Source organism: Canis lupus, chromosome 34 (genome assembly GCF_011100685.1).
Source record: "Canis lupus familiaris isolate Mischka breed German Shepherd chromosome 34, alternate assembly UU_Cfam_GSD_1.0, whole genome shotgun sequence".
Classification (NCBI taxonomy): Eukaryota; Metazoa; Chordata; class Mammalia; order Carnivora; family Canidae; genus Canis; species Canis lupus.
Genome location: NC_049255.1, coordinates 19,074,932 through 19,091,556, shown reverse-complemented (window position 1 = coordinate 19,091,556; position 16,625 = coordinate 19,074,932). Strand labels below are relative to the sequence as shown.

Sequence of the window (16,625 nt, the reverse complement as noted above, 5' to 3'; positions counted from 1 at the left end):
TCTCCATCACGAAGGAGAATGTAGGCTTTGGTGGTTTTATAAAATTCATCTGCAGAAAACACAGGGGAAAGGAAATGCCCAAAACTGAAAGAAGAAAGGTCACGTGACAGGCTGGCAGCCTGAGAGAGAAAACAGTAGTGAAAGGAATAACTGCATGATGTTCATTCATTCATTTGGGAATGTTTATTATTTTTTTAAAAGATTTTATTTATTTATTCATGAGAGACACAGAGAGGCAGAGACACAGGAAGAGGGAGAAGGAGGCTCCCTGTGGGGAGCCCAATGTGGGACTCGATCCCAGGATCATGCCCTGAGCCAAAGGCAGATGCTCAACTGCTGAGCCACCCTGGCGTCCCCATTCGGGAATGTTTAAAGCAACTATTCAGTGTCCTCTGGCACCCCATTTTGGTCCCCTCACTGATCTGTTTATGCTGTACAACCAGAGCAGTCTTTCCTGAATGTCAGTGCATTCGTGGTGTGCATAAAGCATATCCATGGCTTCCCATTATTCTTAGGATATAGACAGAAACCTTTCAAATGACCTATAAGATACTGGTGCTCTAGGAGCTGCCCACCCTTCTAGCCCTACTTCATTCCTCCAGTCCTCTCCCTCTAAACTCCGGCCACCTAGTCCCTCTCTCAGACTCTTAAATATACCAGTTGCCCTTCTGCCACAGGGCCTTTGCACAAGTGGTTCCTCCTGTCTGGTATGCTCCCTGGCCATTCCCTTGGTCAACTTCTACTTCAGATCTCTGCCAAAGCGTGGCTTCCTCAGAGGAGCCTTCCCTGACACCCAGCCTCAGTCACTTTATTATATGATCCCACTTCTTGCCTTTCCAGTAGGAATTTGAAATTATGCATCATTTATAGAAGACTTTATTAATATCTGTCTCTCCCTCACATTTGTAAGCACCACGAGAGCCTGTGTCATGGCACTTTGACCCACTATTAAATGAGTCACAGTACCTAACACAGCACCTGGCACATAGTAGGCCTTCAGCAAATGTGTACAGAGACACTGGGGTGAATGAGATATAGTTCCCCCAGGGAGGTTACAGTGCATTCAGAGAACAAACGAGCCATCAATTCCAAGAGTCAATGATAACATCGTCCCTGGTGCTAAAAAGAAACACACTGGAGAGGCACCTGGGTGGCTCAGTGGTTGAGCATCTGCCTTTGGTTCAGATCGTGATCCTGGGGTCCTGAGATCGAGTCCCACATCGGGCTCCTTGCATGGAGCCTGCTTCTCCCTCTGCTTAAAAAAAAAAGAAAGAAAGAAACACACTGGAAAGGAACCTGGCCTAGACTAGGGCAACCAGGGAGGGCCTCCCAGAGGCAGCACCTAAGCAACCGAGAACTTGTGACTTAAGGCACTGAAAATACTTCAGCATGGTTGACATGTCAAGCCGTGGGAGGCTAGAGCAGAAGACAGTGCCCACTGCCATGCTAGAGATGATGGGAGCCAAGACAGAGGGAAAGGGACCACCTGCCTTGGAAGGTGAAGGACCATTAGGGGGAACTGAGGCTGGGAAGGCAAGGAGGAGGCGGTGGCTTCAATACCAGTGGGAGGGAATCATGTACCTGAGCTCGGGCATCGCCACTGGAATAGCTACAAGAGGTTGCTGAGAGATCAACTACGGAAACAGCACGTGGAACCTGAGGTGTGAATGGATGCGGGGTGCGGGAGAGGGAGCAACCTAGGACGACGTCCAGGTCTCCAGCCTCAACGCCATGAAGATGACCTGCGTGTTGAGATGGAGACCACGGAAGGAGCGGACTTAAGGCTACAGGTGCCTTCCAGGCAAAGGGAGCCCCGTGCACAAAGGCAGGGAGGCAGAAATGCAGACCACACGTACTGGGAACAGTGACGGAGCCCATTGCCTTGCTCTGTCCACCATCATCGTAAACCTCCTGGTGGTGATCTCAGCCCCGGGCCTTGCCTGAGCTCAGCCACCTGTGGCACCAGCCAGACAACCCCGGGGACGTGTGAGCGCCCCTTCAGCTGGGGCAGCCCTCGCTCTCACTCTGGGATTCCTGCATCACCCCTCCGCCCACCTGCCCGCCTGAGTCAGCATCACTCCCCTCCCAGGCACCAGCTGTGCTGCAGGGTGTGTCAGTGGCGCCCCCTGGAGCCCAGCGGGTGCCCATACTGGTCCCACCTTTCTCCGTGCGGCCAGACCAGCGTGTCACTGGAGATGCGCCACCAGGTGACCCCATGCATGTTCTGCTGCGCTTTCTGCAGTGCTTCAGTCTGATGCTTCTTCACAAGCCACATGGGAGATGAGGTTGAGAATTGTGGATTCGCGAGCCTAGGGGGTGGGGGGAGTGACGAACTGGTACCTGGGTGCCAAATAACACCTTGAGGTTTTGTTTGCTCGACACAGTATTATTTTTAAGCTTTGAATCTGAATGACAATTAGTCGAGACAGCTCCAGTTTCCCAAATGCCCCACTGTGCCCTGATTTCTCGGGCCCACCTGTGCTACCCGCTGTGCAACGGCCTGCCCCTGAGGCAAGGAGGAGCCTGGGCCTGGGACCACAGATCTGGATTTGGATCCTGACTCCAGACTTACTTTCCCCCCAGGGAAACTCACTTTTGTCATCTATGAGGGGAATAATCATAACCCTGCAGAGTTGGTATGAGGGACAAAGGGAGAAAGAGTTAGCTATGATCACAAACTAATGCTTTTGGGGTGTATGCCATCACCCCTAAGGAAAGAATTTGGATGAAATGAGGATAAGCAGGTGCAAGTTATGGGGAGAGAGAGCTCAATATGAAAGAAGCCTTCGTTCCCACAGTGGAAGGTTCAGCTGTAGGAAATAGTGTGCTCTCCGTCACGGGAGCTCTTCAAACTAAGAATGCCATGAAGGGGTTTTAAGCATCAGATCAGGGATAATCAAGTAACCCACAGGTTCCGTAATCTGGTGCCATATGGTTTTCTCTTCTTCTGCATGGGTTACAGATAAGGCCAACTTTGCAAAGCATCCGCCAGTGGCTGTCCTGCCTCTCGGAACAGGAAATGACCTGGCCCGCTGTCTCCGCTGGGGAGGAGGTGAGTCCGCATGCCAGGGGCACTGCCCTGGGGGGCAGGCACACCAGTCTCCAGCGATGCTCTGCAGGACCAGGCTGGACTTCCCTTTTATGAATTACATTCCAGAGTCTTATCTACTTGCTTTGATGAATTACATTCCAGAGTCCTATCTACCCCATGACCATTCATTCCCGTGCCCTCCCAATCTTGCTATTTCCTATGATCCTGAAACTAGCAGCCTAGAGCCTACCTACTCCAGCAGAACATAGCGCTAGGGTAGTCTCTCTCTCCCCCCACAGTGCTCACTCTGGGAGGGGCTCACTTAGGTGTTTTCTGAATAAAATTCTCTCCTCTCCAACTTACTGCTCTTCTTCTGAATTAGGACTCAAGAGTACAAACTGAAAAGCTACACTGCCAGCTAGTAGAGGCATCCAAGCCATCATAGGCCCCCATGGCCATTGGCCCTCATGTTGAAATCCCCCTGTGGGGGATCTCCCAGTGGTGACCAGCTTACAGGACAAGGGGCAGGAGCTAAGGAGAGCTCTGCAAACTGCAACTGCTCCCATGGAGCTGGGAATGCTCCAGAGAGTAGAAGAGGTCGGGGCAGCACATGGAAGGGACAGAGAAGTCTGGCAGGCAGAACTGGGATGGGATTCCAGATGGCTGATCGATTCAGAGAAGATTCAAGACCAGCTCAGGCAGTGGTCAGTATTCAGAGATGGGTTCATGCCTGGTGGCAAGAGCAGAGGGAGCAGGAGCCAGCCCCAGAAGGAAGCTGGCAGGAACAGATGTCCTCGGCCCCACACTGATGCTAGGGAAGTGCCCTGTGTTCAAGAGGAACAAGCAGAGTGCAGCCCCATGCGCTGCGCATCTAGGAAGCATGGCTGGGCACGAGTTTCATGCAGGAAGCCCAGGCCTGTGCTCCCAGAGAGCCTCAAGGCTCTCAGCTACACAGTTGCTACCACTGCTATCTTGTGAGGCATCCCCAAGGAGCTGACCAGACTAACAACTCGAAAGTACTCTTCAAGGTTGCCCTAAAGGTAAGCAGGAACGTGGGAGTGTTGTCAGAAAGAAAAGACGGTCTCTCCCACTAACCTCTCATGGCTTACGGTTCACTTTCTGTGCTGCTCTTCTGCTGCTGCATAACAAATTATCATAAATGTCGAGGCTTATGACATCCATTTGTTCGCTCACAGTCCTGTCGTGCAGGAGGCCTGAAACAGTGTGGCTGGGTTCTCCGCTCTGGGCCTCACAGTCTGAAATGAGGATGTTGGACAGGCTGTGCTCTTCTCTGTGCTCTTCTCTGGAGTCTCTGGAGGCAGAATTTGCTACAACGCTCATTCAGCTTGTTGGCAAAATTCAGGCCTTTGTGGTTGTGGGCCTGAAGTCCCTGTTTCCTCGCTGGGACCACTGTCAAATCCTCGAGCCTTCCTTTTTCCTTGACAGATGGATCCCTCCATCTTCAAAGCCAGCAGTAAAGAATCTCCCTCACCTGAAATCCCTCTCAAGCTTTGAATTTAATTCTTAAGGAAAAGCCCAGTCCTTTCCAAGGACTCAGCCAATTAGGTCAGATCCACTCAGATGACCGCCCTTGCTTAAAGTCAGCTGTGCCATATAGTATAGCCAGTCATGACAGTGATGGGGCTATCTTATTTATAAGTCCTGGGAATTGCAGGGTGTATGCCCCGGGGGTTGGGGCACGGATAGTGAGACCATCCTAAAATTCCGCCTACCACACTGTCCATCTCCGACATGACACAGTCCTGGAACGGATCTTTTGTTCTGTGGCATGGAACTTTCGAGCCACCCAGCCCACCTATTCTCTAGGGCTTGCTTTGGCTACATAGGCCTGCTCACCTTTGGCCAGCCCCCAACCCTATCTCCCACTACTTTGGCTTCCAAGTCTCCCAGCTTTTTTCTGATTACACCCTAATGTCCTCTCCTTCTCCATGGCTCAGGGAACCTAGGTGTCTGTGGCCCCCCAGACACACTGGGGTGTCTCGTGGTCACAGATGCCCACAGAGTTCCTGTCCCCAATAGCTGACTGTACATCAGAAACAACTTAGCCTTTCTGCCCTGAGGACAAATGTAATGCCGTGTTCCACAGGTTATGAAGGGGGCAGCTTGACAAAAATCCTGAAGGACATCGAACAGAGCCCCTTGGTGATGCTAGACCGCTGGCATCTGGAAGTCATCCCTAGAGAGGAGGTGGAGAATGGGGACCAGGTCCCGTACAACATCATGAACAACTATTTCTCCATTGGTGTGGTGAGTTGGTCAAGGATTGCCTTTCTGCATGGAAGAGAAATGTCTGGGTGGGCAGAAAAGTTCTGGTCCTTCATTGTCTCCCCCTCCCCCCCGGGTCCCTACTCTTCACCTCTCCCAGCTGCCCCCAGTCTTGACTTGGGTCCAAGCATCCTTGCATCTGGCCTGGGCATGGCCACCCTGAATGTACCCAACCCTGACCCTAGGTTATGGAGCAAATTCCTTCCCCTATAATTTTAACTAACACAAGAAAATAAGAATTTTTTTTAAAAAACCGATTTCCCCTTTGGGTAATTTGAAACAGTTTAAAAGAAGTAACACCAAGAAATAACCACGGGGCAAGGTCAGGAAAGACTCTCATGTGAGCTTCCAGAGTTGAGAATTCCTATCCTCCGAGGAGGGCCCCTCCGTGTCTGAGGGGTCTAAGCCAGCTAAGTTAGCTGTCAGAACTCCTTGTCGCCTGTTCTCTCCCCTCATGTCAGCTGGATTCCCTACAATCCAGGTGTTCATGAACCTCTGGGGGTGTCTCCTCCCAGCTGACCCCTTAGCTGAGCACCATGCTCATCAGTGGTGCTTCCACAGCCTTCTTCATTCACTTTATCAGTGTACTCTCTGTATTTGATTGAAGAGATTGGTTCACTGTGCCCACTTAACACCCCCAACACACACACACTCATCACACACCCAACACACATATCCTCTACACACATATATCCAACACACAACACAGACACACACAAAGCACAAGGACAGCGCCACATTCCTGTTTCTTCCTCCAGGCCCCAGCACATTGAGCACAACTCAGTTTTAACTCAGCTTCTGATCCAAAGAGGACTGTGTGGACACTCTCTCAAACTGTTGAGAATGGAATCAGGGAGAAAAGAGATCCATCCACTCCATAGATAGAGCTGGGGTTCAGGAGGGGGATGCAACAAAAGCACTAGCATTTATTGAGCATCAACTGTGTGCTCTCCACTATGCTAGACCTTACATATTGCAATCCTCATTGCAGTCTTGCAGGAATCGTTGTCCCCACAGTCCCCATTTTATAGACAGGACCTCAGGACCCTTGATGAGTGAGGGCAGGAACTGCCACAGGCACACTGTGCCTTACACTGTGCCTTTCCTCTCTGTTTCCCTGTCTTTAGAATTATGCTGTCCAGTTTCAGACCCATAGGAGTCCCTGCAAACCAACCATCCAGACCCAGATTGTGTGATAGCTGCTCTTGTCAACCATCCTCACCTGTGCATCTTTTGAAAATTTTGGTGACTTAAAAAGAAAAATGAAATAGGAGGGGAATTGATAGGTAGCTTAAGGGAAGAGCCGGTTTGAGGAAAGGTTGTTTTTTAAAAAAAAGACTAGAGGAATATCTGGTGGCTCAGTTGGTGGGGTGTCCAACCCTGGGTTTCAATTCAGGTCATTGATCTTGGGGTCGTAAGATCAAGCCCTGAGTCAGCTCCATACTCAGTGCAGAGTCTGCTTGAGACTCTCTCCTTCTTCCTCTCCCTCTGCCCCTCCCCGCTGTCCTTGCTCACATACGTGCACTCTCTCTCTGAAACCAATAAAATCTTTAATAAAACCTTTAATAAGACTAGAAGAAGAACCATGGAAGAGGGAAGGATGTTTTAAAATACCATAAATTTACAAAATTTAAAACTTACCATACTTGTAGGCATTTTCTTGATTCTTACAACAACATCAAAGGGCAGTATTCTCTCCATTTTGTAGGTGAGGAAACAAAGAGTCAGAAGGAGGGATTTGCCATCATTTTTCTGGCCCCTGAGCCGGCACTGTTTTTCTATTACTGCAGCAGAAGACAGAAGCATCGCTGAGCCAACAGTCAGGGTCTGACAGGATGGGGGATTAGACTAGCAGCATATTTAGGGTCCCTGTGCCCTTATCTGGTTTATCCCCCCAGCTCACCTGGCCTCCACTAAGGGACACACCTCTCCCTAGCTTCTTCCAGCTGCCCCCCTCCAGAGGGGAGATAAACCATAGTATAGCTTGCTAGCATGTGTTGAGTACCTGCTGTACACTAGACACAGGTGCCCTATTGGTAGGTATAGACCTTATCCTTTTGTATTTTGTCAGGAGGAACTGTAGCTCAGAACAGTACAGAGCCGGGTCTCAGCTGGTGAGGGGTGGAGCTGAGAACCACTAGTGTCCAGCTCCAGAAGCCCCTGAGCTGTGGACTCTGAGCCACGTGGCCTCTGCACAGCCCCTCTGTCTTCAAATGCTTTCCTTCCTAGCAGCACTGATGGGGGGAGGGGAAAGGGAGGGAATCTCAACATTTAGTGTGTGATGGCTCACCTATGCCCTTTGTCAGAGATGCAAATTCCACCCCCAAGACAGATCTTGGTTTATATTCTGATTCAGTTGGTCTGGGAAAGGTCTTGGAGTTTGCACTTTTAACAGGCCTCTGAGATCATTCTGATGTGGATGACCCCAACCAATTCTTCAGCAAATGATAGCCCATCAGAACAGTAAAGAATGGTCAAAGGAGATGGTCCTACACAGGAGCAAAAGCCAAAACTGAACTAGATGAAGGAGAAAAATGATAGAGAGGAGAGGACGAAGACCCTATAAGCAGCCAGAAGGAAGGGAGAGCTGATAGCAGGGCTGGGTGCCCTGTCTGGGAACTTCTAGATGGCAGCTTACAGCCATGGCTGCCTTCAGAGGCTTTAGCCCCACATCTCTTTCTTGACACCCTCAGCTCTGGCTGCCAGAACGTGATTCTTGTTACCTCTCGTCTGTCTCTACACAGTGCCATATGCAAAAAATTTCACTCACTTTGCATTTCCTGACCAGATAGGTAAACACACCGAAAAGGAATAAACAGCCTCACCTTACACAGACCATACCCAAGAGCTGGGATGATCGTGGTTTTAATTCATGCGCGCAAATGTGCAGGTAGGAAGGAAGTTGGGGGACAGGAGGAAGTAAAGGAGACCACCTCATTGTCCCCCAAGGAAAGGCATCCAAACATTCTCCATCACACTTAGTGGTCAGGGTGTTTCTGTACCTGGAGCTGACTTCGAATAATCCAATCTGTTCATCTTTCAACTTAGAACTTCACAATATCTTTTGCATGATTTTTTTCATACACCTTTCACTTGTGCGTGTTTAATATTTTATTGCAAAGCAGTGAGGAACCAGGACAGGTTTTTATCTCCTCGGTGTACCCTTAGCCTTCTCTCAATAAAAATGTTTGCAGGGTTTGTATGCTCGCTCTTTAAAAGTTGGAAAGGGAAATTCTTGAGAAAACAAGTAGTCAATACGCAACTCTCACAGAATCTGGGGCTGACATTTGCAGAAGCTCTTCCTCCCTATTTGACCTCCCAGACTTTGTAAGAGGAGAAGTAGGTATGTAAACCAACCAACAGTTTTACTTCCTTGGGATAATTAGAGTCAGACTCCTTTGGCAAAGAGAGCCTTGCAAAGTCTTTGCCTCTTTTTTGGAAGGACCTGGACTATCTTACTGATGTCAGATGTCTGTGGCCTTTCGCATGTATAAAGGTGATGACAGGGACTGCTGCTGTGGTGGTGCTTGGTGGTAACGCGTTTGCCCTGACAAGTTCACCTGGTCCCCTTGGTGCCAGCAGCACCCATGTAATACATGGAGGGATAAACAGGGCAGACCCTCCTGGCCCACTCAGAGAGTGACTGTGGCCCTGCTGTTACCACATTTCCGTCACCTACATACATGCTGGCCCTCCACCACTGAAGAGTTGAGAGAGTTGGCCTTCTCAGTGCCCTATTGGCAGGAGATTTTAAACATAGTCATTCAGGCTGCTACTTCCTCTGGCTTCTCTGGCCTCCTCGTCCCTGCTCTTTATTTTTGGATTTGCAGAAATGTCAGGATGGCCAGGTATCAGTGACAGGAAGTTTGGGACCATGAAATAATTTCTGGGGTATGTGTAACTCCAAATGCCTCAAAGGCTCTGCTTTCACTGAGCCTCCACAGGAGGAGTGAACAGCTAATCCCTTGATTCAATGAAATCTATTTCTGATACTAGGGGAACCCAGGGGCCAGGGAGAGGCCACAGTCACATTAAGCTGCACACCATTCTCCACCTTCTGATTGTACTTCTCAGGCTTTTCCAGCTAAGTGTCCACAGTGATGAGCCCCCTACTGATAGGGAATTTACCAAAAAGTTAACCATTTTCGCTGCAACTTTTTGGATTCCCTCTGGGTCAAGTTCTTGTCTGTTACCTGTGAAAGCCATGGAGGCCCTAAGACAATGGAACTCACTGAGTAGTGTCTGGGAAAAGGGGTCTACATCTCTTTTTCACCCTCCAATCTGTCATAATGTTTCAGAAAAACCCAAATTCCAAATGATCTGTTTTATTGTCTCCTTTGTCTTTTTACCTCCATAAGTTGGTAACGTGGCTTAGACCTGCCTTGTCCAATATGGTAGCCATTAGCCACATGTAGCGGTTGTGTACTTGCAATGGGACTAGTCTAAATTGAGAGATGCTGTTAAGTATAAAATATACACCAAATTTCAAAAATGTAGTATAAAAGGATTTTAAACATCACAATAATTTTTATATTAACTCCATGCTATAGCAATAATATTTGTCAATGAAAATATATTATTCAAGTTAATCTCACTTTTTTCCTTTCCCTTTTTTAAATGTGGCTACTAGAAAATTTTAAATTTATTTCCATCGGACAGCACTGGCCTAGACATCCAAAAAGCTCAGAGTCCAAATAACAGCTGCTTATATTTGGAAGGGACACAAAAATATTTTGGACTTCTAGTTTTAATTCAGGAAAGAGCAGCTCATCATCTCCTCTGTTCCTCACATCACACAGAAGGACCCTGGAGAGTGAGGCCTTCAGAAATGTCATCACTTCCAAGGCTTTGCAATTCCCATCTCTATCCCCCTGCACCTTCAAAATGGAAGTCTCATTTTGCTGTAATTATTACCAAGAAAGGGTTTGAACTGTTGCAGCACTGGTTTCGAGAATTTAAAGAAATTACTGTTGAATGTAAAATACACCCAGCTCAGTGCCTGACACAGAGCTCAATGGAGGGCGAAGATGCATCTAGACTCTTTTGAATCCCCAGGTAGAGAACTGTGGTCAGAGTTGAAGTATTTATCAGCATCGCCTTTTCAAGACTGAACAGCAAAGGACCTGCTCAGCTCTCCCTTGCTACTTTATGTATTTGTGGGGAGATTACATTGGAACCCCATGCCTAACTAGCAATATTGTAAAGGCTGGTCTTTGTGAAAAGAAGCCTGGCAAAACCTCGTTTAAAAAACAACAACGAGGATAATCAGAACTGTATGGAGGGAGGGAGCCTGTGGCCATAGCCCCGAAAATAAGAAAACCACGAGCCAGTCACAACAGTCCTGGGGGTGGGGGGAGGTCGCAAAGCATAAATCATGCCAGGCAACATGTGATGGCTTTTCGCTTTCCTCCTCTTTCTTTCTTTTCTTTTCTCCTGACAGAAGAAAATTAGTGCTTCCAAGGAACACAAGTAGATGGAATGTTTTCTTGAATTCTAGAGAAGCATTTGACAGATGTCACATGAATCTTTTTCAGAGTGTTCACTGAAACTTGCTCAGAGTGAGGGAGGGAAAATGAAGGCCTGCTGCCTGGAGAAGCCACCCGGGGTGAGGCCTCGGGGAGATGCTGCAAGTCTCCCACCATGTGTCCACAGGGGGCCCTGACCAAGACCGTCAACTCTCCATGTGTCTTAAAGAAAAAACAAAGCAATCAATAACTAGAATTTAAATGTCAAATTCCCAAAAGGCTATTTCAGCAAGGAGTGTTCGCCAATCACAAAAAAAGCACATAGCCTCGGCTTGCCTCTGCAGTGGGCTGCTCGCTGGGTTTACTCCTCTGCCAAGTTCAAGTATGACAGAAGCCCCCCTGTGCTCCCTAACTTGTACCTGGACTTTCTATCTCCCACCACTAGCCTGTTTTTACTCACCATACACAGCACATGCTCAATAAAAGCTGCTCCACTGAACTCTACCTCCTAATGTTAAAAAAGTAATAATGATAACATTCAGAAAATTTCTTTTGTGAGTCCATACCGAGAAACAGAATTAATAAGCATTCACTGAAATGGAATGTCAGTTCTCTCTTAGCCACATAGTCTAGTAAATGAGTTTCTGTAGCTTTTTTCCTGCACATTTCTGACTCAGCTCCCTTGTTTCTGTGTCATCTCCCCCCATCCCCGACCCCCCCAGCCCAATTCTCCTGTTTCTTTCTAAAACCCACCACCTGCACCCAACGTGCTGATATGAGGCCTGAGCAGTGAAGGGACGCAACTCATTTGTCTGCTGGAAAATGAGACCATTAATGAGGGTGAAAGACCAAGTGTGAGGAGGAAAGATGAGTAGATGAGCTCAGTGTTAGGTCTGAAGCTCAGGGATGATTCTAGAGATCAACATTATAGAGACATTACACACTAGGAGTAAGTATGAGAATTCGAGATGGTCCATGACATGGAGTGTAGGCTGCAGATGGGACTCAGGGCAGAGAAGTTCTGGTCAGAGGATGCAAAACTCAGAAGCATGGTGGCCTGGAAGCCTTCCCAATCGTGAGTTCTGAGGAGCAGGTCGTCAATAGTGCAGCTAGGGGTGTGCAAATAAGAGGACAGCAGAGTGTCCATAGAAGGTGGCAGTGAGACTCTTCTTGACTTTGGGGAAAGTCCTTTCTGTGGAGATCAGGGAAAAGAAGCCAGGAGTTTAAATATATTTTTAATACCTACTAAGCATGTTATTCAATGCTACTAATAATTTCTATTGCTATGGATTATTAGAATTAATATATAGCCGCATCTACCAAAGTCAGTGTTCTGGTTTTGACAGTGTAGCATAGTTACATAAGATGTTATTGGGGGAAGCTGGGTGAAAGGGATACAGGAACTCTCTGTACTATTTTTGCAACTTCTTGTGAGTCTTAAAATATTCCAAAATAAAAAGTATTTTTTTAAAAAAGAGTTAATATGGCAAGGCATTTCCAGAAATTCACACTCAGCCCCACGCACGGGCTTCTGTACTATAACTGCCCCCACACCCAGACACCCTCTCACTCCTCAAAGGGCAGTGGCTTGTCCCCTTCATTCACCCTGAACTGTGGTCGAGAGTGAAAACTGCGAAGGGTGGACTGGTCTAGGCTCTACAATCTCTGTAGCCCCTGACCTTGGACCTAGCGTTGCCCCTTTGTGGGAGCCTCCCCTGTGACATGGATTCTCAAGGTCTGGGGGATTGCAGTGGGAGCCCGTGTGCTGCTTTTCTGTGCGCACTGCATGGTCATGACCACTCATCAGGCGGCCGCTTTTTTCTTCCCTTTCAGGATGCTTCCATCGCACACAGATTCCACGTGATGAGAGAGAAACACCCTGAAAAATTCAACAGCAGGTAAGAGTGCCATGAAGCTGCAGCCCCCCTCCAGCCCTGCACTGCCCTCCACCCCCCCACCCCCACAGCCAACCACACCGCAGCCTCCACCTGCTCTCACCCGAACGTTCTTGGCCCGGCCACCCAGGGACTTGGCTTTCCTGCCACGTTGCCGGAAGGAGGGTTTCCATTTCCAAGCAGAAAACGGTGTCAGAAACCTGCAGCAGCCTGGCCGCCTGTCCCCTCGCAGAGGATGCTGTGAAGAGGGGGGGACTGCGGGCGGGCAGGGAGGGCGCGCTGTGCCCGCCTCGAGGGGTGGGGGCCTGCGCCTGGCTAGCTGGAACCCCCTCCTGGGGCTTGGCCGCTTTCTCCAGATGGAAAGCTGCTGCAGCCTCGGCCCCCTGGAATTTCTGTGGGGAGGAGCAGGCTGCATGGCAGGGGCCTCAGCCTCTCTGGAAGGGAGGGGGTGGCAGCAGGGGAGGGGGGTGGAGGGGGTAGGCCAGGCCAGGAGGGCAGAGAGGGCGTCGCCTCTGTGTCCACCCCCCCAACAGCAGAGGGCAGCAGAGGGAGGCCCCTGCAGGGGCTGGGACACCAGGAGCCCCCCAGGTCCCAGCCTCAGCCCCTGTGTGAAGCCTGGATGTTAGGTCCAAAAACACGAGAGAGAAAACCAGATTTTTTTGCAAGCAAAACTAAATCCTTCTTGCTGGTGGGAGGGAATATGCGAGAAGTGAGTTGTGACTGGCATATAGCTACCCGGGACTGCTAAAATACCTTTCTCCATTCTTCTTTCCTTTTTTTTTTTCCCCTTCTCTTTGATTTCCATCCCTTTTCCTCTGTGTTGTACCATTTCAAGATGACCATTGGATCCCGCCCCACCCTCCAGCAGGTGGGGGGGAGGAATGCAGACTTAGCCTGAGGGAGTGACTTATATAGCGCATAGGATTCCCTTCAGAGCGGAGGTCCAGTATTGTCGGAAGACATTTATTTAAAGCCTCACACCCCAAAGAGTGCCATCATTTTCATTCCTACTCCTTTCCCCTGACAATATCCACCACCCCCCACCGCCACCTAGGAGGTTAACAGGGGTAAAAAGTCCTATCGTAACATTCTTCAGCTTCAGGAAAAGCAATCTGAGATCTGTGGAATCTACTAGCTAAACTCATCTTCTTAGGGTGGGTCTTCTGTGCCAGGCATATTCCATCAGGCTCGCACACACAGCCCATGCACACTCACAAATCACTATTAACAGGTATGTGTTCACCCCCCACTCTTACTGTAATCAGCTGACCCTTCTTGTACATCCTTTGTCAATCTCACATACACGCTAAATTATTTCTTCTCTTCCACCCATTGTAGACCTTTTAGGCACTCTTTTCACAGGGGGGCCCTTATGCATACTCATGCACACATACTTGTTAAGATGCCATATGCTTGTGAAATCCATAAGGGTTCTGCTCATTCATTCATTCAACACTAGCTTTTGAAAACATACTCTGTGCCAGGCACTGTTCTGTAGGTGTTTTGGACAGACATGTGTAGGGGCTCGCAGTCCGGTGGTGCAGACCAGAAGGAAGATATGCAGAGTGACTTGTGTTCAGTGGTACGAATCAAGCTGACTTATAGGAACACAAAGCAAGGACATGGAATTTGGTATGGAAGGGCTTCTATCTATAGAGATGCCGAGACATGGAAAACAAGTATGTATTTTTCAGGTTGACAAAAAGAGAAGGGCAGCCCAGAGAGAAGGAACCAACTATAAAAGGATAACAATGAGTGAGAGAAAGCAGGATGCTTGGGGAAGAGCAAGCCGTGCTGGTCTTTTGGCAGGGAAGAAGCAAAACCTCTATAGTAGGTAGAGAATGAGAAAGCAGAAGGAGGGAGAAATTTCTCCATATTCTAAAGATCAATAGACAGGTCAACATATGACATGAAGAGAGTAATTGTCAATTGTCCACATGATTAAATATAATTAGAAAGATACCTCCCTCTGTCAGAAGAAGAGTTGCAATTGTGCATTTCACTATGATCTGGTGACTGTTTTTCCTTCCACTTTCCTAGTTCTATTAATAAGACTACTCTGCAGTTCAGGGCCCACCCTTCTTCCCCTGGTCGAGGTCAAGGTAGTACGGTCGCCTGGCATGACAGGCACACGGATTTGTGTGTAAATCCAGATTTACACACAAATCCGTGTGCCTGCAAGTAAGTGGAGACCTAGTGACGTAGAAATGGGTCCTGTTTCACAAGGTCCTAGACCCCTTCCTAGTAAGAACTTTGAGTCCATGCTGCTTCCACCCTGCCTGCTTGCTCATGTTGAAAATACTCATGAGTGCCCAGTTTGTCCACTGAGAGGCAGGCGAGCAGCCATTTTTTCCAGGCTTCCTTATTTAGCTTTGGAGATGGTTTTAAATAGGCAGGTGGTTGTTGCCATGGTTACACCATTACACCAACGGCTAAACTTAGGAAGGGCCACAAGGGATAGGAAGAAAGCTTGATACCCGGGATTTGGAAATGTAAACGATATTATTAAACAAGGCTTCGTTTTACTCGGCTGCACTTAGGTTTTCCAGAGAGTAGTCACTGCTTGGCTGGATGGTCTTACAGTTAAGGTGCCACACTGGGCCCTCTGGGATAATTCTGAGGTTAAATCTAGGGAGTTGTAACTGTTTTGTTTTGTTTTGCTTTGAACAAGGGAGTGTAACTAATCAGGGCTAGAATTTATCAGGAAACTTGAATCTTTCACATCGCTCATTCAGTTTTCTGGGCTAGTCTAACAAGAATTCTTAACCTAAGGTACAAGGGCTGCAGAAACTCTGAGAACACCTTGAAATTGTATAGAAGACATTGACTATCTTTTTCTGGAGAGAAAGTCCATAACGATCAGAAGGCTCTTGCAGGGACCCAAAGCCCTCTCATAGTTAAAGGTCACAATTCTGAGGCCGCCTGGAATCCTAAAAGGGACCTTGGGGTTTGGTTGGGCTTTTAGGAAATTCTTCCTCCAGTGGCTTCTCTACACAGGTTGTTGCCAGAGAAGGTGATTGGTTGTTCGAAACCGAGTTCTGTTCCCTAGTGGAATAGCTTTGCTAATAGAGTAAGAATCACACCCAAGAATGCAGGAACATGAGCCAAGTGTGATGGGCAAGGACAAAAAGGCCTTTAATGGCAGAGATAGGACTATTTTGGGTACATTCTACTTCATAATCATTGACAGGCTAATAATTGCTAATTTAGAAATATTATGAAAAATTATCATCTTGTTGTTGGCATAAACAGCAGAAGACAGATTTAACTCAGCTGCGAGTCTAACATGTGTTAGAAGGTGTTCTAGGATACAAGGATAAATAAGACCTGATTCCTGCCTTCAGGGAATTCACAGTCAAGCAAAGAAGGAAGAATAATCTTCAAATATTTTTTACAAAGTGATTTGCACATATGAGGGGGTTCCATTTTGTAGGTCATACAGCGTAAAAGAAGTTGGATAGTATAAGACACTTATTAATGGCTGTATCCCTATATCACTTATAAATGAATTGTTTAGAAATAATGTTACAAAGGAACCATCCTGAGAACTGTTATTTTTTGACCTCTTACTAGGTGCCAGGGGATAAACTAGGTTTGTTAAATACATTATAGTTTCGAAATCTCAAGATCACTCTACAAGATAAATATTAGATAAAGGCGTTTTATAGATAAAGACGCTGAGGCTGCGAGAAGCCAAGTCACTTAAGTGAAGTCATACATCTTTTCAAACACCAGAGCTGATATGATTCTAAGCTAGCTCCGAACTCCTCCAGAGTTCAAACTCCGTTTTCTGCCCCTGCTGTCTCCCATGGATTTCATTTATCAAATGCCTATTGTGTATCAAACACTCTGATGGGTACTACATACATGGGCCGCTGCAATGCTCACAATCACATGCAAGGGCAAGTGCTGCTGTCTCCATTTTGGAGATGAAAATATTGAGGCTAA

The 16,625-nt window shown here is 47.8% G+C and overlaps 1 protein-coding gene across 6 annotated transcripts in view; it reads left to right on the top strand.

The window, feature by feature from the left end:
- DGKG (diacylglycerol kinase gamma) overlaps window positions 1–16,625 on the top strand; it is a 205,348-nt gene that overhangs the window by 95,655 nt on the left and 93,068 nt on the right. For all 6 annotated transcript variants that reach the window (XR_005383847.1, XR_005383846.1, XM_038583635.1 and 3 more), the window contains 3 exons: window positions 2,963–3,052; window positions 5,139–5,299; window positions 12,616–12,680. Coding sequence is in view for 4 of the 6 variants with exons in the window: in XM_038583635.1 (XP_038439563.1) it covers window positions 2,963–3,052; window positions 5,139–5,299; window positions 12,616–12,680 (316 nt within the window). In the remaining 2 variants the exon portion in view is untranslated. The remainder of the gene's footprint in view (window positions 1–2,962; window positions 3,053–5,138; window positions 5,300–12,615; window positions 12,681–16,625) is intronic.